Source organism: Lissotriton helveticus, chromosome 9, assembly GCF_964261635.1.
Source record: "Lissotriton helveticus chromosome 9, aLisHel1.1, whole genome shotgun sequence".
NCBI classification, from domain to species: domain Eukaryota; kingdom Metazoa; phylum Chordata; class Amphibia; order Caudata; family Salamandridae; genus Lissotriton; species Lissotriton helveticus.
The window spans coordinates 1270867800-1270889292 of NC_136070.1; the positions used below are offsets into that span (position 1 = coordinate 1270867800).

The 21493-nt window shown below is 42.1% G+C and overlaps 1 protein-coding gene across 1 annotated transcript in view; it reads left to right on the forward strand.

Moving 5' to 3' along the window:
- The window catches only part of LOC144783415 (thioredoxin reductase 3-like), a 152918-nt gene that overhangs the window by 34209 nt on the left and 97216 nt on the right, over positions 1–21493 (forward strand). The window contains exons 4-5 of the mRNA XM_078662403.1: positions 10788–10895; positions 13439–13511. Of these exons, the coding sequence (XP_078518529.1) occupies positions 10788–10895; positions 13439–13511 (181 nt within the window). The remainder of the gene's footprint in view (positions 1–10787; positions 10896–13438; positions 13512–21493) is intronic.

The following is a 21493-nucleotide window of genomic DNA, read 5'->3' on the forward strand; positions in this document are numbered from 1 at the left end:
TTTGTTCCAAAATGGATTGTGGAGAATGGTTTGGGTTTGTCAGCCTGTATGATGTCTGTATTTTTCAAGAGACCTGGGCCTGTGATCCCGTATTTGCATTGGGCTACTTGAACTTTTATCTTCCGGCCACCAAGGGCGCAAAAGGGCGACCGATGGGGGGGACTCACTATATGGGTCCGCCAGTCTCTTATGATTGATGTGAGAAACATCGAGCTCCACCAAAAAGACATCCAGCTCATTCGACTAAAGGGTAACCCATCTACCTCCATTGATATTTATAATGTATATGCTAGAGGGGGTAGTGTAGGAAAATCTGCGGTCCTTTTGTCTTTGTATAAATTGTTAGAAACTCACTCATCTGGGAATAACATATTAATAGCTGGCGACCTAAATCGCACTTTTGAACCACTAGATATTGGCGACGCACATTTGGGCACGGAGGAAGATATGTTATGGGATATCCCCGCTCTTAATACAACCCCAATAACACGCTGGACTGAGGATATTCTTGGTCTAAACGCTATGTGCCTCGAACATGGGTTAAGGGCCTTGAATGGTCGGAAAGTCTGACAGAGTACCAGCTATGACATTTAATAATGGGAGAAATAAGAGCCGTATTGACTACGTCATATGTAGCATGCCCCTATGGCCAACCGTCACTGATATGGTTGTTTTGGAAAGGCTCGAGAGTGACCATAACCCTTTATGTGTTCTCCATAAATGGTGGCTGTCTGATGTTGTTTCAAGTATCCGCGTTGAATCTCTTCCACCGTTGACTGTACCCACCAATGATTTGCGCAGACTGAGGTGGACAAGTGTTAGAACAGACCCGCTGGTTCTTGAAAAAATAAGTATGGCAACTGATAAGGCTATACTGGCCCTTGAGGGAGAGGCTGGCCATTCTCCTATCCAAAACAATGTTACCAAGGTCCACGATGACCTTTTCAAAGAAATAAAACGCCATTTCTTAAAACCGGCAAAAAGAAGCCTGGGGCCTATAGGCCCGCTAAATGGTACAATCAGGACTGTAAGGGGGCTAGGGCCCGCTTGGGTGCCGCAATCAAGAACAAAAATATGGAGGCTACCAGGATAGCTAGGAATCAATATAAACGTTCCATAGCTAAAGCTAAAAAAGACTGGGACGAAGCCCATTGGAATATGCTAAAGAGCGCTAGTGACCAAAATCATTCCAGGTTATTTTGGCATATAGTCAAATGGGGTCATGACAGGCTTGAAGATGCCACTACAAATGTCCCCCAGGACGCCTGGGTAAAATTCTTTAGCGTACAATACGCTTCTAGCGACCAGTCTGTGGATAGTGTATGCCCACCCTCTTCTTTGGCAGAAGATGACATTTTTACGCAGTGTGAAATATTGACTGCACTTAAAACTGTTCAAAGTGGTCGTGCCCCTGGCATTGACTGGGTTCCAGCAGACGTTTTTTTAAACGACACTGCAAGATGGTGCAAATACATTCACCTGTTAATAAATCACATTGCCAGAGGTGCAGATATTCCAGTAACATGGCAGGGTGCTGTTATCATCCCGGTATATAAGAAAGGAGACCGCGCTCAGCCTAGTAATTACCGCCCAATTAGTTTGACACTATCCAAAAAATAGTGGGGCGAGTAATCGTTAACAGGTTGCTTGATTGGGCTGAGGATAACCACATTTTATCCCCCTTTCAGGCTGGTTTTCGTAGGGCAACCAGCACTGTGGACCAAGTCTTCTGTCTCCAACTGATTCAGTGGAGGACCGTGGTGTTAGGCGGAGGCAGCCTGTATGCAGCATTTGTTGATTTGCGGGCTGCCTTCGACCTGGTACCAAGGGCAAAATTGTGGGAAGTTCTTGTGACTCTTGGGGTCCCTGGGGAACTGTTGTCCTTAATCATGCGATTGCACGAGGGCAATTACGCTAAAATTCGCTGGGGTGGGTACGGAAATGACACCGCCGAATTTCCAGTCGAGCGTGGGGTTCGGCAGGGTTGTTCAATGGCCCCTACTTTCTTCACCCTTTTTATTAACGGTGTGGTTTCATGCATGCAATCTCAGGCAGTGGATGCTCCCTCTCTCGCAGGTGAAAAAGTTCCAATTTTAATGTTCGCCGATGATACCTTATTTATCTAAAACACCAGCTGGGTTGCAAAAAGCATTGGCAATTTTTGATTTCTGTGTAGATCATGGATTGGAGGTGAATGGGTCTAAGACAAAACTCATGGCTTTCAACCCCCACAGAAATTTTAAATCCAAAATTTCCCTGAGTGGTCGTACCCTGGAGGTTGTGAAATCCTTTACTTACCTAGGGATCCATATCTCAAATGACAATAGGTAGCAGCTACATCTTAATATTGCTACTTTAAGGCACAAGCAATTAGCTGGCACAATTATTAAGGAGCAAAGGAAATCGCTTACTAAGCCCATTAAACCACCATTGATAATCTATGAGGCAAAAGCAATAGGGTCTGCCTTGTATGGTGCGGAGTTATGGGGGCACGAAAACCTTCAGGAACTCCAAACCTCAGAAAACAAATTTTATAGGACACTGATAGGTGCCCCCCAGAGCAGCCCGCTATTGCCCCTAAGATACGAATTAGGTAGGAGAGCGATCTCTGATAAGGCCAAACTGCGCCCGATCTTATACTGGCGCAGGCTTTGGACCACGCCGGAGCTCTCACTACGCGAATGGGTTTAAAGATGTTGTCAAAGCCGACTGCTATAATAAAATCAAATGGTTTAAATCATTAAAGATTGCTTTGTTGGAATTAGGACTTAACGCTCTATGGACTGATCCAGCTGGGGCTTTATTTCCTTCCAAGTCCACTCTAAAAAACATTTACTGGGAACATGTTGTTAATAAGAGCACGCTTAGCACAAATAGTGGGTCTATGACCACTAGCTACTTAGAGATCAAGCTGTACCCAATTTACGAAATGTATTGGGACTCCATAACAAACCCCATGGACAGGAAACTGCTTTTCCAACTGAGGGCAGGTTCCCTCCCCCTCTGTAATCTAACATCTAAATGGAAAGCAGGGGGTGTATCAATCTGTCCAGTCTGTGGGGTAGGAAATGAGACTCTTGGTCACTTTTTGTTCTCTTGTCCAATGTACTCTGCACCAACGCGAGCTTGGTTGGCTCCCATGTGCAGGAACCTAGGCACAAAAAGCAGTATGGTAGCACTGCGGATTGTAAAATCTACTTCTGTTAAATGGATTATAATTGCTACTGCAAAGTACCTGGGGTGGGCCTGGATTATAAGGCAGAGACTGTTGGTAGGATAACTACTTATTGTTTGGTTGACAGTAATTGTTAGATACATGTCTATTCTCTGTAACAATTCATTGTAATCCAGAGACTGCTAGACTATTGTTTATTCTCTGCAAATGTCGATTAGTTGGTCAGAGACTGCTAGACTAGTGTCTATTCTACTCTTGTAATGCAACATACTCAGTTAATGTATCATCGGTATGAAATTTTATGATATGAATTTTTTTTATAACTTGTCACTTGTGATTATCACTCTGGCACTTTTATTTATAATGAACTTGCACCTGCCATTTTATGTGTATTTTTTAAATACCACCTACGTGCTTATGTCTAATTGACTATGTAAATTTAATCGTTTTTTATTACATGTTTGTATGTCTGCTTTTATGAGTAACACTCGAATAAAGCACTTTTTGAATTGAATTGAAAGTTAAAGGTTAGAGGTGTTGCCTTGGTAAGACTGAAATCGTAATTTCCCCTCCGACCTGCTGTAATGTAAGTATGCACTTATATAGCGCGACTGCCACGCCAGGGAGTATCTTGGCGCTTGTAGCCCGTAGCCTAGATGGAAAGGCCGGAAAAAGTCAGCTCGCACATCTATCTCATCTATACTGATCACTCTGTCTAAACCAAAGTCATACAAACTGTATCTGGGAGGTTGAACACCCAGGTTTTCAGGGCCTTAGGGAAATTTTTCTCAGCAGAAATAAGGCGCAGGTTAAGTGGAAGTTTATTCCAAGCTTTTGCGCCCAATGTTGCGAGGGATTTTCCTCCTTTTGTTGACAATCTGAATTTGGGGGTCAGTAAAAGATTCATGTTGGCTGATCTAAGGGTGCGTGTTGGTGCGTACTGTTTAAACCAGGGGAGAAAGTATTTGGGTCCTTGTTGGTGGTACGCTCTGAAAGTGATCACCAAGATCTTAAACAGTATACGTTTATGGATGGGTAGCCAGTGTAGGGCCCTGAGAGCAGCCGAGGCAGATGACCTCCTAGGCCATTTTAGGACCAGGCGGGCGGCAGCATTTTGGACAACCTGCAACCTATGCAGGACAGATCGATTTAATCCTGCATATAAACTGTTGCAGTAGTCCAAGCGAGATGTTATAAGCGCTACTGTCACCGTCTTCCTGGCTGTCAAAGGGAGGAAATCAAAAAACTTTCTGAGTCCTCTGATGATATTAAAACAGGACCCTGACCCTGCCACTGCCCCTGCCTGCTGCTTAAAAGATAGGGCACTATCAAACCTAATCCCTAGGTTGCGGGCCGTATCAATAGTATCAGGGGGAAACTCCGCATCCAGTGGCCACCATAGACTGGGGGAAAAGGGGTTTTGGGGGCCGAACGGTATAATTTCGGTCTTCCCGGTGTTACATTTTAGGTGGTTCTCACGCATCCAAATAAAGGTTGCGGTAAGGCAGTCTTTTAGATTTTCCTCTGCCTTTCCATTTTCCCTGTCTAATACCAGAATGAGCTGAGTATCATCAGCATATGATATGGTGCTGATGTTAAAGGACGAAATCAGCTCAATCAAGGGGGTCATGTATAGGTTAAACAGGACTGGGCTCAGACTAAGACTAGAGCCTTGAGGTACCCCTGTTTGTGTGATTTTTTTTCTTCAGAGCAATATTCTCCCAACACCGTGACCTGTCTGCGATGGTCAAGGAAATTCTTCAACCAGTCCAGCACAGTGCCCGCTATCCCTGCTGCTACCAAGCGACTGATCAGTATCGAGTGGGACACCGTATCGAAGGCCACCCGATAGATCAAGTAAGATAAGGACGGCCTTCTTCCCTTGATCCATGGCGGTCTTCAGTGTCTCCACGGTGTACAGGAGGGTAGACTCGGTGGAGTGTGAGGCCCTGAACCCAGATTGATTAGGGTGCAGAATGTCCTCATCCTCCAAAAACTTAGTCAGTTGTTTGTTCACCACAGTTTCAGTCATTTTAAAAAGCAGCGGAAGCAGGGAAATTGGGCGAAGGTTGGAGAGTGTTGAGGGGTCTGGCAGGGGCTTTTTTTGCAGAGGTTTTACTGCCGCCAGTTTCCATTCAGATGGAATCCCGGCAGAGGACAGAGATGAATTTATGATATTTATGGTGGGGGTGACGGTATCTACTAGAACATGTAACAGCATGGGGGGGCAAGGGTCAAAGGGGGAGCCAGATTTATTAGACAAAATCAATTGACGTGAATCTTCTGAACTAATGGGCAGGAAATCACGAAAAAGTACTGCTCCAGGGGCAATTTTTTCGTCCTCTACTACCTTAACAGCAGGCTGTTCAGGAAAGTCTTTAGTGAGGTTTAATATTTTCTGCTCAAAGAAATCTGCAATCGCGTTACATAAAGTAAGGGAGGGAGGGAACTCTGATAGGAGGAACCTTGGTTTCATAAAATCGTTAACTACTTTAAAAATCTCCTTCTGTTTATTATTCGAAGAATCAATTGCCTTTAAATAGTATTCCTTTTTGGCAGTTTTAATCTGTGCGTGGTACTGCCTCCTGGATTCTTTATAATGGCTACGATCTTCTTCCCTGTATAGGCGGCGCCATTTCCTCTCCAATATTCTGACCTCTGCATGTTTCTCTTTCAGGGAGAGTGAGAACCAAGGTGCCGATTTTTTTTATTATGGTGTAGTTTGCTGTGAGCTGCTCTGCGAGTTGCAGAAATTCTGCCTCCTTTCTAGCTCTTGGATGCTTGCGAGACCCTTTGCATCAATACTGTGGGCTTACAGCCTGCCCATTCTTACCTTTTGTTGCCTTCATCGTCGCGTACTTGCTTGCTCCTCATTTGTCCGTTACTACCTTTTATTGTGTTTGGCCCTCTCCTGGAACATGATCCAAGTACTTGTGCCCTTCCATCGCTCGTGTTTTGGCTGCTCATTTTTTTTCCTCCTTGTTTTTGTTGAAGAACTTATAAAAATGCTGTTTGCAGGCTGTCTCCCTTAAGTGCTTCTTTGCGTTTAAGCACTGTACATAGTGTATCTGGTTTAAGTTGTCTCCCTCCTGTGCTTCTCTTCCACTTCGTTTCTCCTGTTTGTCTGCCCTCCACCACCCTTATTTCTGTTGTCTGTGTTGGCTTTCTCCCGTTGTCCTGTCCCTCTTTGTCTTTATTGCCTCTCCCACTCCCATTTTCCCTACGCATTGTCTTCCCCACCCCGCCTTTCCCTACGTTTGTGTTAATAAGCTTTCTTCCCGATCCATGATGCCTGCCACACACCCGCTTTAATTTTTTTTTTTTTTTTAAAGTCTGATGTGGCCAGCGCTTGCCTCTTTATTATTGAGAAAATTCAGACTGGTTTTGCCAAAGCTTGTATTTTAAATGCCAGTGGCTTGACTGGCTTCTTGTAAGGGTGCATATATTCTTGTATTCTGAGTGTGTCCACTTTTGAAACTTAAAAGAATTTGTTAAACGTACTTACCTTTTTGCGAAGATCTTGTTCTTAATATAACATTTTGAGAAAAGCTTATTTTTATAACATGGGTATGATCTCCTTTTTGAGTCGTGTCATTTATTGGTCATTGTGTCTACAAGTAATGTGTTACACTCCTGTGTTAGGTCTAAGACTGCTCGCCCACACTACAACAAATAGAGCACTTTGGGTTTGCACTGAGCCCTGTACATTTCTGGGGGATTTTCTGGACTCTATGCACAATATAACCACCCAGTGGTGTACCATATACAGAGCCAGCTTCCTACAAAAGGCTAAAAGAAAGGGCAAAGACCCCATTCGTAACCTGGTCAGATAAAAACGAAATTGTCCATTTGCTATGTTTCAGCTCATGGCTAGGAGATAGAGCATGGTAATGAACCAGAGAGAAGTTGGTCTGCCTTGTACATATGGGTAAGCCACACCTGATGCTAGAAAGCCTTTATGTTTATCCAGGCTCTATTCATGTAGGGGATTCGGTCAGGGTAGTTGGAAAAACTCTTGGATTCCCAAACTCATAAAATTACTCCTAAGATACCCAACTGAGGAATGGGTCTGAATTGTCCAGAGCTAGGCATTCCAAAAGGGTACTATTAGAGAGACCTAGCTCAGGTGTTTGCCAGATTTTCAGCCATAATCACTACACAGCAAGCCTTAGAGCATCCTCTGCGTGGCTCAGTGGTTAGAGGCGGCAGACCCGGATGCTGAGATCAGCCGTGGACCAGGGTTCGATTCCCCGCCTCAGCGGGTCTCGGGCTCAAAAAAAAAAAAAAAAATTCCACGGACTCGACAATTCTCGCTCCGGTGCCTACTCGACTCACGGGGTCACACTCTGCGACTCTGGGCAATAGCTTGCTTAATCTCCACTACGGCCCCTCGCGGCGGGATGCCTGGCTTTCACCTTGTGGATACCCTTCCGGGGTATCTCACAGGGGAATACCAGGACGGGTTCCCTAAGCAAGCGCCTTGATACCTTCGGGTGATACGTGCGCTATATAAGTCGCAATACATTTACATTTACATTTACATTTAAGCCCACTTCTGAATAACAAAAGAAAGTGGGCACTCCCTGTGGAACTATAAGTAATCTCAGAAACAAATGCTATACTTCTTGGAGTCTGGAGTAGTCGCGATTCCCCACACTCCCGCCCCATAGGTAGCAATTGAGCGCCACTGGTCTATGATCTAACTTGATGGCAAAATGGCTTCAACTGATCTGGTTAATTGCTGCACTCTTAACACTAGCAGAGGTTCCCAGTTTAATTGTTCGTCAAATGGCAACCCCGAGTAGCTGATGCTCTGCTGTAGCGACGGGGGCACCCGCTATAAAGAACGTCCCAGTTTCAGTTCTCTTTGGTCCACAAACCATTACATAGTACTTTTGCTGATTGATCTCAGCCATAAATCCAGCAAAAGCATTCAACGTTCTCAACAATCTCCTCACTGCTCAACAACCCCCCACACACACACACGAGCAAGAGATGTTGTATGCATTCACTCTTCATGTATAACCACTAACAGCTAGTAGGAAGTATGGCAATCTAGAACCTAAACACAGCAGCAGCAATGGAGTGCAGCTATGCATATTGGAATCATTGTTCTTCCTTCCTCCCCGTTGTCACAGCTGACAAAACTATTATATTAGTGCTTTTTTCCCTCACGCGCCCTTTGTGTGGACAGCATCTTAATACAGAAAATAAAGCATCAACACTATTTCCAATCTGGCCACAGCCTTCCTTTTTCCACCTCCCCATTTAGTTTGGAAGGGACATATTTCATTGCAAATATTAAACTACGTTCATTTTCATCTAGCCAAATCGAGGAAAACCTTGGAGTTTAGGATTACACAACTTATTTTGGGGTAATTTCTGGGGATAGATTACGGGTGAGGTGACAGTTGGCAGCTTTTAGACCACCTCGGTTGTGAGACAGTGCATGTATCGTGCAAATGTCCTTACCTGTAATCTTCATTTTACAGGTCCACTCTATCAGCATATATCTGCTGGGGACGCTGGATAGTTATGGGTTATTGTATAGTTTTCCCATTAAATCTCCTGGTAATTTCCAAAAAGATACTGGAGCAGAATAGAAAAAGTCCACTACTCGGATTACTGCTGTGCAGCTTGTCTTGGACAATAAGTCCCCAAGGATAGATGGGTCTATTGATTTTGCCAATGCTTGTTCTAAAATGTTGTGTAACTGATCATGTGCATGGTAACCTGACCTGTGGATTTCTTGGCACTAAATCTGTTTTTTGGATGAAATGACCCTGGCAGAGGATGCATTAGCCCACTGAACCATTGTCCCCGGCGTTATGCTACATGAATGCAGCCATAATGTAATACCATAAGAGGTGACTGGCCATCAAAGCCACTTCTTCTTTACTCTATTTTTACTATTAAGGTTTTTGATTTATTATGAAACGGGGACTTCATATTCTTTGAACGTCGACTCCTTCACATTTCTGAAGTGGCACAGGCCCTGATAAAAGCACCCTCTGGAAATGTGACTTATAGTACTGCACAAACTACATTTGTCCAGCTTCTACAGTGGTGCAACATCCTTTTTCCATGCACAAACCTGCCACTGTTCTCATGGGCATGATCTGAGTCTTCCTCTGCCCTGCAAAGTGCAGCTGGAATTAAGATTCCAACCATTTTATTTTTTATTTTTAAACGTTATGGAGCGTGGGCTAACTTAAAGGTTACTATAACACTGCATTTACCCATAAGTATGTAGGGAAAGAACGTCTCCAGATCTTAGATTCTCTGCGGTAATGCAGAACAGAAGATTTCCATTTTCTATCTAGAGCATTCACTCTTGTGAATTCCGCACTAGGCTCACCCTCTCCCCGCTGCATGCTATACTCCCTTTTCGTGCAGCTTCATTTTGCTAATAAATGTTTAGCCTGTACCTTGTCAATTCTGAAGACAGTTGACCCTCTGGTAACTGTAGCGCTCTGTCTCCCCCATTCATCAGAAAGTGCATTTAACAGCAATTTTTCTTCATGCCTCATGCACCTGTTCAACTTAAAATTGTTTATTTTTTCCTTGTCTCAGAAAAACATAAAAGGTGTTTCAGTGAAGTTTTCACATCGATTGCAGACTAATTGGATTACTTGGTCAAAATCCTCTTTATCCGTCTTGGGCTCTCCCAGGCTTAATATCACTGGAACTGAAGATGTGCGACCATCCATTCTTTTTAGCTCAAGGTTTTTTTTTTTTTTTTTGGTGCTGCAGAAATTCTTCAAATTTTGAGATGGATTTCTCTCCTTTTCTTACTTTCTTACTTATTCCGGGTTATGTAAATGAGCTACACATCTGCAGCTCGCTCTGTCGATTCAAACTCAAAAGGCTGCCTTGCAGCCATCCTTGTAACATGGAATGCTTTGACCACTTTCATTACTGGATTAAAAAACTGTTGCAGAACAGCACCAGAAAGACCTATTCAGATCAATGTCCAGGTACAATCACATTTTCTAGTGATATACCTTAGACTCACCAGGTACCTATGAAAGTACACTGCTGTGTGTAGGAGTATAGAAACCATGTGCAGGTGTGGTTAGTTAAGGGCTTCTACAAAAAATGACTCCAATCCCCTCAAATATTTGCAGAAATTTGCAATCCAGTTCGGTTTCTTTATTCTTCCAAATTAACCAGACACATTTCCAATGGAGCTAACTTGAGTAGGGTCTTGTTATAAATGATTCAGAGTTCACATCAAGTAAAAGTTGCTCGTCTGCTCCTCATAAACTCCATGCCTTTATTTCGACAGATCTTTATCAAGTAAGGGAATAATTGTTGCAGAATGCAGCCGCGCTGCTGCCCTATCAGTTTTGTATACTACACGTCTACTGTCTGGTCTCGAGTACAATTCAAGAAGTGAAGAGATCCAGTTTGCCTCAATCCTTCTTTGTGATATGCTAAGAAAATGAAACTGCTGCAGCAGCTTGTTTTCACGCGTGAAACATGTTTTGATAATCTGCAGTTGAAAAATTTTAAGCTCTTAAATCGGTGTTCGACATTTATTATGCTCCACTTTCAGTGTTGAGCACAACACTCTTAAAATTGACTGTCCTTTTTTTGTCTTTTCTTCTAGGCTCATCGAAATGGTTACTTACAAATACTCTTGAATGAAGACCCAGAGGTGTATGATTTTGACCTGATTGTCATTGGTGGTGGTTCTGGAGGGCTTGCATGTTCTATGGTATGGAGAAGACTCCTGGTCCGTTAATGGTTTTGTTTTTCTACAGAATATTGAAGGGGTTTAATTTTAACTGATCCAACCAAATGTTTTTTCGTGTTCGAAATGGGTAGCATCCTGTTGACTGAGACTGTTACATTCAGGTTGTTGAAAAAGTGCTGCTTAAACCTTCAATATTATGAACCTTTTGTGAGGAGTCCAATTCCAAAATTTGTATTAGCACATTTAAGTCTTTGATCATTCAATAAACCTGCACTAGATGACTCCTACTTGCTGTAGAAAATCTGTTTGGAACAAGCCTAAAAAATAGCTTGGTTTGCTTTTACTCCCATTCAGTGGGGTCTTAACAGTACTGTCCCTCGGCGATGAGTCAGGACTGATTTTTCATATAGTTAGTCCTCTGTGGTAAATGGGTACTACATAACTGCTGGCGCTTTCCCTCTTAGGATGACCTTGTCCAAGTTGCCATGTGACCTCTTTTAAAATTAAAATACATAAAAAATTGCAATGGCAAATCACTCATTTGAATGCGAAGATTTTATTTAAAATTAAATGTGGCGTAATATCCCATATGATGGCTGGATCACGCAGCTACGTCTTATTGTGAAACTCCTAATATCTTTGTGTGATCACAGCAGTTTTGAAATACTTTTAAAAAGTTGAAGTTTTGATTTTGACAAATACAAAAATTTTCTTTTTCCCAAAAACTTTCTGTAAGCAGAAAATCTTATGCAAAGTTTATGTAGTTTGTATGTCATCTAATCCTCGGACATGGCGCATTCAAGTTCTATAAAGGCTTCCTGGCTTTGACCATTCGTTGGGTTATTATTATTTTTTTGCACTTGTACTGCGCATCGGCTACCCAAAAAGGGTTTCCCGGCGCATCTTTGCTGTTACAGATGGAAAAAGAGTCTTATCGAATAGCCAAGTTTTTAGCAACTTTCGGAAACTGGAGTAGTTGGGCTCATTTCTCAATGAAATGGGGAGAGTTCTAGTGGGACGGGCCTAAGAAGGCAAAGGATTTTTCTCCTATGAGAGTGCGCTTAAATTTAGGGATCCTAAAACGGCCCTTGGTGGCTGATCTGAGGTTCCTGGTTTGAGTATAAATATTTACCAGTGAGCAGAGGTACTTCGGAGCTGTGTTGGCTTTTAATTTATACATATAAGTGAGTGCTTTAAATTTCACTCGATTCTCAATATTAAGCCAATGAAGTTTACGTCGGAATGCAGAAACTGATTCCCTTTTAGGTACCCTACATAATAATCTGACTGCCGCGTTTTGGGCCATCTGTAGACTATCGAGGTTAGCCTTATTTGATCCTAGGTAAAGGACATTTCCGTAATCTAAGCGGGATGTTAAGGCATTCACTGCCGTTTTTTTTTGGTTGACTCTGAGCATCCAGCAGATTTTCCTCAGCCACCGTATGATAGAAAAACAGGTGGCTGCCACTCTAACTGATTGTGCATACATGCAAAAAAAACAAACAAAAAAAAAAACCTAGGAGTACCCCTAGGTTACGTACTTGCGGAACTGGGTTTGGGAGGTTGCCCATTTTCTCTGGTCAATGTTGATGGCTCCATAGAGGTTTGTTCCCCTAAGATGACAACCTCTGTTTTTTCTCCGTTAAAAAAAATTCCTTCATCCAGGTTGGGATGTTGTCCAGTTTTGAGCGTGGAGATGTCATTTACGTTTTGAGCCGCCAATGAAAAAATAATTTGCGAATCCTCGGCATAGGAATAGATCGTGAGTCCCGACTCTTCAACTAACTCAGCCAAAGGCTTAACATATAGGTTGAAGAGAAGAGGACTCGGGATGGATCGCTGTGGTACGCCATGACTGAAAGAATGAGTTTCGGAGCATGCATTTTGAGAGAAGTCTTGAAATGTCTTGTTAGAGAGAAAATCCTGGATCCATTTCAGAGCATCCCCACTAATTCCTATGTTGCTCAGTGTTTAAGAGCACCTTGTGTGAGATGGGTTACTGACTTGAGAGCTCCTAACTACAATTCAGTGTATTTTGTTCACATTTCCAGTGATAACAAGAACTAACCACCATGAATAAGATTGTTTTGATACCAAAATTTTGCATCCGTGAATTAATTTATAGATTCAACATTCTTCTCTTGCACTTTGATAGTCCAGTCTTATCTACAAAATGGAAATAGACTTAAAACTGCTGTCTTGCAATTTTTCCTTGAAGTTGTTAGTTTTCTTTAGAGGAAACGAACCCTTGTCTTGTCAAAAAAGAAAGTAGATGTTAACTATGCTCCCACGCCCCATGAGGGTGATTTCAAATTTCTGGTGCAAACTTATTATAAGTATATGTGCAAAAAGCAAACCTAACATATTTCTCTCACTGAAGGGGTGTGATCGTTGGTTTGATATTGCAATGTTTTAAAGTTCTTATGGGAAGTTAAACTATATTTTGATTTAGGGCCTGAAACCCAATTTACTGCGTTTTCAAAACGTGACGAATGCAATTAACCATAGGAGTGCATACGCCAGTACGCACCAGTAAAGTAAATACGTGTGTTCTTATTTTACAGGAGGCTGCTGAGTTGGGTAAGCAGGTCTTGTTGCTAGATTTTGTTCTCCCAACACCTCAAGGTGTTTCATGGGGTAAGCATTTTCTCATATTTAGTCTCTAATATACTATACTGTATTGAATGAGGTTGCTTTTATTTTCGGTTTGATTGTAAATCGTTTTAACTGAGCGCTCATACTGTGTTTTCTTGATCAGATTACTGGAACACTGTTTCTGTCCAAAAACTGCGGGACATCATTTAGTAAATTAAACAGCCAAAAGCTAACTAAAAATATCTCCACCCCCAAACAAACGAGCATTTGAAATGCAATAGGTCTTGCGTTTGTGAAAGTTAGAGCTATTGGCATTGTAAATTATAATGTTAACTTTTGTTTGTTTGCAGTAGAATAATTATTTAGAAAACGAGTTTGAGCTATTGGTGTTGTAAATGTTTTTTACTTGTGTGTTTGGGGCAGATGTATGTGGTGTGCAGTGGAATTATGTTGGTAGTAATTGTGTGGAGTGGGATAGTGTTCTGGAGAGGAATTGTGGTATGGTATTTTGTGTTTTGGAGTGTTATGTGGTTGAGTTTAATTCTATTACATGCTGTTGATTTTTGTGATGTGGAATTATGTGGTGTTAACTAATTGTGGTTTGTATTATCTGGTTTCTTCAATTATGTGGTGTGGAATTGATACGTGTTGGGTTGATTTGTGTGGTGAGTGAGATTATGCTGGTTGAAATTATACGGCATGGTGTGGAGTGTTTATTTGCATGGTTGCTATGTTGTATAGATTGGGTTTATGCAGTATGTATTTATGTGGTAGTAATTAGAGAATTATGTTGTGTAATTATGGTTTGGAATGCTGTGCTTTACTCCGCCTGAGTCTAGAATGTGACTTGTAGCTTGGAATCTGTATACTTAACCAGTGTTAAGTTTAGGGTCTGACTGTTAGCTGGTATCCATGATGGAGCATACACAGAGTATTCATGAGGGAAGCTTCCTAGATAGCCTATGGACATGTATGTAAAAAGTGCATTGTTATGGCTATATCCTTGACATCACCATCTAGGAACGTAATATGTGCAGTAACACTTTCAGTTAATATACAGCTTGCACTGATGTTGGTTCAATCTGAAATCCACATTGGCGACCCCTGTAAAGGGGGAAAAGAGCTACATTTCCACCAACTAAACAATTAAAAAAATAACATTTTGCTCCAGTACATTAATCCAGTTGTTAAAGCAAAAATTGCAACTGTGCTGGTGCACTGTATTTAATCTGGAAATGTAAGCGACCTATGTAATGCGGCTCCGGAGATGACAGCAACTTTCAGCTAATATTTTAAACACCAGGCAACCCGATTTGTGTACAGCCCCTTTTTTACACAGGAAAAGCTCATGAGATCTTCTTAATGGCGTCCGGCGCAGCATTGAAAATACACTTTAGTCGGAATCCGTTTGCACTCTTCTATCTATACCTTCATGTCCAGGTTGTCAAATATCTTATTCCTCCCCTTCAGCTAATGTGAGGTTTTAGGGAACAGAGGTGGTGTTTAGGTTGGATGGGTTGGTGGAATGATGCATGTTTGCATGAATGGATGGATAACTGTATGAGCACATAATGCTTGAGTAGGATGGTTACATATGGTTGGTATGGAAACAAAGATATACATAGGCAATATATTCATTAAAAGAAATGTTAGTACTGTTTTTGGACATTTGGTAGAACTGGACTAATTCCTTAAACATTTTGAGCCCTAACTGCCTAATTAACTGTGTGGAAAAATGGTTTGTTTTGAAACTGTATCGCTTTTTGTAAACCCTCAGAGACCGTTATAAGAAACGCGGTAATGTTATTTTTTTTTTTGTTCTTTGTGCATGGAGAGATTAAGCGATTTGTCCATAATTACAGTATATTTGGCTGATGCCTAGACTGGAACCTGGTTTCCCAGTTCCAGAGTCGGCAGCTATGGTTTTGGCGTCACATCCTCTCCCCAACGAGAAAAGCATGCATGTAGCAGTGTTTATAAAAGTCAGTCAAAGTATGCTTTATTCGAGATTTCACTCATAAAAGCAAGACATACAGTAATTAAGAGGTCAATTAAATTTACCATTCATTATTACGAATACTAAGCATACTATTTACAGATTTTGACTCAATGAAAACAAATGCGATATTTAGATACATTACAAGGTAAAATAGATTTAAAAATATTAGAAAAGATAAAATTGCATAGATTAAGACCGCTTATAATAAATCCATTTGTAAAATATAAAGATGCAGAGACATTCCAGACCGAGAATAATCAAGTGACTAGCAGTCTGTCTAATCGACCATGCCCATCCTAAATACTTAGCAGTGGCTATTGCTATCCATGTTAAAGTGTGTGTTCATATTATACGCAGAGCAACGGTGCCCCTGATTGCCCCCAGATTCCTACACATCGGTACTAACCATACACGTCTGGGGTCAGAGTAGGCCGGGCAGGTAAATAGAAGGTGGCCCGTTTCTTTGGCCGAACCACACGCAGGGCATGTATCACTCAGTCCACCATCCCATCTGGCTGTCAAGGATCTCAGGGGAAGTGAGCCTGCTCTCAGTTGAAACAAGAGCTTTCTATCTCCAGGCCTAGCTAGGATATCCCAATAGGGTTCCAAGCAAGGATACAATTTAACGTCTAGAAAACTTAGTCATAGATCCTAGACCAGAGCTGCCCCAAGCCCGGGATGCTACCTTCTCCCAATAGATTTCTTTCAGCACCTTTTTTGTTGGAAAAGTTGCTCCCGCTGGGTCAGCCCAAAGTGAGCTCATGCCAAGCTCAGTCAAAACTGTTTTAAGCGTTTTGAGCCACTCATTTTTGTGAAATGTATCTGATTTAATAATGTCTAAGAACCCTATGGCGTAATGAGAAAGCTCCGGTGTAGTACAAAGCCTACGCCAGTACAAAATCGGTCGAAGCCTGGCCAGGTCTGTGACAGCTTTTCTGCCTAACTCATACCTAAGAGGCAGCAAGGGAGTGCTCTTAGAAACACCAGTGATAGCCCGTAAGAACTTGTTTTCCAATAATTTGAGCGATGATAGTTTCTCGAACCCCCAAAGCTCAGCACCATAAAGTGCAGATCCGAGGGCCTTTGCTTCATATACCTGGAGAGCGGGCTTTACAGGTTTCGTTAAGGATTTTCTATGTTCAGAGCTAATAGCACCTGATAGCTGCCTATGCCTTAGTGTAGCGATATCTATATGCTGTCTCCAGCGATTTGTTGTAATATAACATGCAGAATCCAAGCTTATTTTGGCTTAACTTTAATTCCAGGAGAAACCCAGAACCACCCTACCAGACGCAGCTGGTTAAACTGTCACTACCACACTGGACAGTGAGCTCAGAGATAGAACCCCAATACATCATAGATGACCTAACCCAGCCTCCCATATTACATTCTAGTACAATATAACATATCTCCCCATCTTATATTTACATAAAAATAAAGAACAGAAAAGAAAAATGACCATGTGAATAAACTTCTTTGGAAGATCACGCAAGAAAAATTAAAGCATTTAAAAAAAAAAACAATGTAACATCTAAGATACTCAGATGCCCTTCACTCCCACCTGTCTCTAAACACAAGAAGAACCCAACAACCCATCTCCTCCTCTTCCATAACCACTATCTCTTACCACCTCATCAGACACGTTCCTTCTATAATCTTTCCTTAAATTCACCATCAACCAACATCATCCAAGGCGACACTCCTTCTTTTCCACCCTCCATCTGCAAATCCAACTTGCACTTTCCATTCTTCCTCTGATACAACACCACTCTCTTCAAACTCCACATGTGTCCTTTAATCAACTTTACCCAATTTCCACCAACCTCTTTGACCTTAAACGGACCTCAACTTCTTGAGAAAAATAGGTGTAAAGACCAGGCTTGACCTTAACCCAATCACCAACATTGGTGAGCAACTTATCTGCCTTCTCATCAGACACGTTCCTTCTGTAACTTCCTCTGTCATTATTGTAGGACATTCACCACCCGAAGTTAAACAGTACTGGGGTACTGACCACCCCACAAACTCACCACCGTAGGGCACAAACCACCCTAAAAATAACCAGGACTGGGGTACTAACCACCCCACAAACTCACCACCGTAGAGCAGAAATGAACCACACTAGTGCACTCAGCACCACTAGTCCACAGATAAATGGGGCACTAACCACTCCAAAATACACAACACTGGGGCACTCCCCACCTGCACTCAGCATCCACCACTCCACAAATAAATGGGGCACTCACCACCCCACCAACTCACTTCTGTAGAGCACTCACCGCCCTAAAAATAAAGTGCATTGGCCACTAACCACCCCAGGTACTAACCAATCACCTCACAACAGCAGGGCACTCACCACCCTAAAACAAACTGCACGGGGCACACACCACCCCAAAAATAAAAACTCCCCACCATAGGGCACTCGCCACCCTAAACAAACTACACTTGCCGCCATAGAACTCTTCTAGCCACATGCTTCACTGGAACAGCATTCTTCCTCAGCTTTATCTCATGTTCATAACCTTTGAATTGACCCAATCTCTTTTCAAAAACACTTTTATGTTGTTCAAGAATATCCCCTAAACTCAGATTTTCAACGGCCAACACTGGAAAATCCAATGTTGGATCAATTTTTATACCAAGGTCAAATTGATGTGGCCAACCCAAAATAGGCGGACCTTCTTCAGCTATATACAATATCCCTTGTGTGACTCTTCCTTGAAAACAGATGCTAGCATCTACACATCCTAAGACACTTATCTCATTTCCCTGGTAAGATTTTAATGCCACATTCGATTTTGATGACTTAGTTCCTGGCCAAGTCTCATTAAACATCACTTGAGGAACAATGGAGTAGAGCGATCCCGTATCCACCATTAGCGATACTGTCTTGCCATTGATTTCAAAATCAGCTTTTGGCCGCACTCTTTTGCGCTCGTCTCCTACCACTCCTGCAACCTCTTGTCCACCATCAACCACTATAACTCTATATGAACTCTGTGTTTCTTCTACGGCATTAACTTTATTTCCTTGCAGCTTACACATTCTCGCCAGATGTCCTCTCTTCCCACACTTTAAACAGTCTTTGCCTACGGCAAAACACAATTCGAGTCAGCTTGATGGTAGCTACTTCCGCATCTCGTGCATTGTTTTCCACTCCTTTTTCAAGCACATTTCCCCATTGCCTCTGAAAACGATTCTTTGCACCTGCAACCGCTCCAGACTGATGTTTACTCTTTACAGCATTAACTGCATCATTGTGATCATCTAAAACCTTTTATCGTCTTTTATTTTATCAGAAGTAATTTTCATCTCCCTCCTACATTTTTCTGACTCCTCCACAACCTTTGCAATTGCTATTGCGTCCTTTAATGTTGGATTACTTGCGGCCCAGAGCCTTTCTTCAGTCTTTTTACAAGCACATTGCACAATTAATTGGTCCCTTATCTCTTCTTGCATCTGTCCAAACTCCCACTTCGCTGAAAGCTCCCTTAGTCTCACCACAAAATCATCAATTGATTCATTGGCACGCTGTGGCGGAGTATAAAATTTGTGTCTCCTCATTACAACGTTAACCTGCTTAGAAAATTTATTTTGTAATCTCAACACCGCCTCTTTATACACATTGTCCATTGCTCCTCCCTGCGCATTTCCTTCTGGTGGGAAATATTTAAATATATGTTGACCGTCCTTCCCTAAAGACCCCAGCAGCAAGGCCTTCTTCCTTACTGGAGGAAATTTCGTGCCATCCAATGCTATTAAATAATTCTCAACTTTCTATCCACTCCTCCCATTCAATCGATGGCTCGCCTGCTGCCATCAAAAAGGGGGGTGGTACAGCAATTGCATTGCTGACATCCATTGTTGACTTTCCTACTAATTTCCAGCACTTTAAATATCCAGTTTGTTAAAGCAAATCAAAATAGGTAATATTTCAATTCTATACTTTCACCACTAGGGGCAGTGTACTCCACACAAACCTTGCACTGATTGCTTCACGATGTTTGTTCACCAATCAGAACGTTCGTTGTTGCCCTCCTTTACACAACCAATGAACTGTTGCTTTGCTTTAGGATTACTTAGAGGTTGATTCCAGAAACACAGGAGCTCCCAGTTAGTGAGCTGTTTTAACTTCTGTTATGCTCAGTTTTATTAAAACATCGTGCGCCACTTGTGATGTCTTACTTTACTCATGAGTTCCTGCTCCCTCTTAGAGTTTAGATCTTTCCTTACTGATTCTTAGAATGGAGAATCCTATGTGAATATTGTCAGTTGTATCCTGGCTGTTCGTGGGTGAGGCGATTAAAGTGAACCTGTGAAACTACTTCCAGCTTTCATCCTTATTTCATGAAATAATCAGCTTTATTACACTGGCGACGATCATCCTACCTCTCCGCCTCAACACGCAGCCTTCTCTGACCTCTCCAGCGGCTGTCTTTTACTTAAAAGGAAGCGTTGTCTTCCCAGCGGCAGTTTGTCTACACAATCGCCGTTTAAAAAGCAAGCCTGTACGGTGAGGAGTAAAGCGGGAGGTTGAAGAGAAAAAGGGGTCTTAATTAAATTAAAATAAGGAAATATAAGGGTATAAATCCTGCTCGCTCAAGTTAACTGTTAAAATAGCTTGCGCATCTGCTCGCGCTGAGATCAGAGCTTTGTTACTCGCGCAGAGATCGAAAGCGCAATGGCCGTGCGTTTCAATGACGTATGTGCGCACTAAATGAATGCGTGTTTGCCGTGCGTTTCAATGACGTATCAGCTGCGTGTCATTGATGCAATATTGTCGGCTTTCTGAACAATCTGTGAGAACGAACTGTAATTGCAGCGCATAAGTGAACCAAGGAGGATTGTGACGTGAACACAATACAGACAACGAGGAGACAATTAAAAAGAACGTGCTCACTGCGTCTGTCTGCACAATGACATTGTGCAGGGATGTGGAATTCCTATAGCCCGACGCCCAGGACATATTGTGTGGGGTCAAGGGCAACAAGTTTTAATGTGCATTTTGTCCTTGGGACAAGCAGGCCCAACCCCCTGCAGCACAGACCCTTTGGTTGTCAGTTTGCAGTACCACATTAAGGATCAGGGAAGGGCACTGCCTGCAGTTAAGTTAATATGTGCGTGCATATGTCAATGCTGTTCAAACTTATATTTATGGTTCATTCATTGAGAGCATTTATTATTAGGCTGAGCGCTGTCAGTAAATGTAAGTTCTGACTGCACTACTGACAGTGGTTCCAGTATAAAAATGTGGACACACGGTTTCAAAGTTTAGCAATATGAGGCTATGCATAATGCTCCCAGAATGCTCTCTGATTAGATGCAAATATTTGCAGAAGCTTGAAAGCAAGATTAATGATTCTTTGCTTTCAATATAAAATGTCACTAAAAAATGAAAGTAGGAAAACATTTTTTTTTGCTTAACTACTGTAACATTTCAGGTACCATTTCTTTGCCGCATCATTTAGTAAAATGTGTTGATGCATGCTAGTATTTCCCCAAAATATTCATATTAGAAAATCAGTGTAACCAGTTTCAATAAGATTTTGGAGAACAAAAATAAACCAGCATTGGCAAAGCCAGTAGGTCTGAAATGGTGGTCAGCTTTTTGGTTTTGGCAATTCCTGACTTGTTGTGGCATGGATTTTGTAAAACCTTATTGATGTGAGAGCTGCCAAACCCTCACCATTCTAACAAACATTGGCAAAAGCAAAAAGGTTTTGGTCTCAAAAAAGCACACACTGCCACATTAGTTACTGGCACTGAACAAAACTACTGTGTGTGCCGATAAGCTCCTTATGAAAGAGCAGAATGCTGTCACTCACGTGAAGCCAGCCGATACAGAGAGAGAATTTTAATAAACACTAAATGTCATGGTTAACACCGGACCAAATTAGGGGCCCAATTATTAAAAAAGTGTCAAAAGTGCACCCTTGGTTTATGACCTTGCATTAAGGGCAGCTATATGGCTTTCGTGAATTCACAAGAATTTACAGCAGTAGGGCAAGAAATAGTACTCCTACAA